Genomic DNA, 897 nt, shown 5'->3' on the forward strand with positions numbered 1-897 from the left:
TATATATATATATATATATATATAATTATAATGGTTGTTTATTGATGTGGTTATCAAGAAGGATATAACTAAACTACTTGATTGAAATCTGTAACTCAACTTTAAATTCCTAAGTTGTTTTACTTCTAAATGGCATTTTCTATTTTTCTTCTTTTTCTTTTGTTATTTTTGGTTATTAAGATGCACACATAATCATAGCAATAGGCTATGTAGTTTAAAAGACTTCTGAGCAACTATATGGGTCTTCGTTTGATTACTCTGAGTAAAAGGCCACTTCGGTCATGAATGACCGTGGGATTGCACTTAGTTACCCTGCGAGTTCAAGCAAGGATGTTTATGGAAGACCAGAAGTCACCCATACATACCAGCCTCCCCCTCTCCACACCACTGGTGTTATCCAAGGGAATGGCAAAGGCTGATACAGCCTGGCACCAGTGACGTTGCAACTCATTCTCATTCGCACAAATGAGTGAACTGAAGCAATGTGAAATAAAGTGTCTTGCTCAAGAACACAACACATAACCTGGTCTGGGAATTGAACTCACTACCTCACGATTGTAAGCCCAATGCTCTAACTACTGAGCCATTCACCTTCACTACATATGTTTGTATATTACTTACGTTGTGTTCATCGGGGAAGTCAGAAACATCTCAACATGTCCACGGTATGAAGCCTTCAGGGTGATAACAGCTTGAACATGCTCCAGAAAGTTGATTTCACTACCAGTTCCCTTGCAGGCATCGGTATCAATGGTCAACTGAAGATGTTCTCCAGTACGGAACTCCCTGGAAATAGAAAGAAGTGTTTCCAGTGCTGTTAGGAATATGCAAACCATTATAAACATGTATGTATATATATATATATGTATATATATATATATATATATATATATATAT

The 897-nt window shown here is 36.8% G+C and overlaps 1 protein-coding gene across 1 annotated transcript in view; it reads right to left on the reverse strand.

Annotated features, from left to right (window-relative positions):
- Nucleotides 1–897, reverse strand: part of LOC106876825 (neuroendocrine convertase 2) — a 304,096-nt gene that overhangs the window by 5,069 nt on the left and 298,130 nt on the right. Inside the window, exon 12 of the mRNA XM_052973735.1 lies at nucleotides 622–786. Within this exon, the coding sequence (XP_052829695.1) occupies nucleotides 622–786 (165 nt within the window). The remainder of the gene's footprint in view (nucleotides 1–621; nucleotides 787–897) is intronic.

Source organism: Octopus bimaculoides, chromosome 16 (genome assembly GCF_001194135.2).
Source record: "Octopus bimaculoides isolate UCB-OBI-ISO-001 chromosome 16, ASM119413v2, whole genome shotgun sequence".
NCBI lineage: Eukaryota > Metazoa > Mollusca > Cephalopoda > Octopoda > Octopodidae > Octopus > Octopus bimaculoides.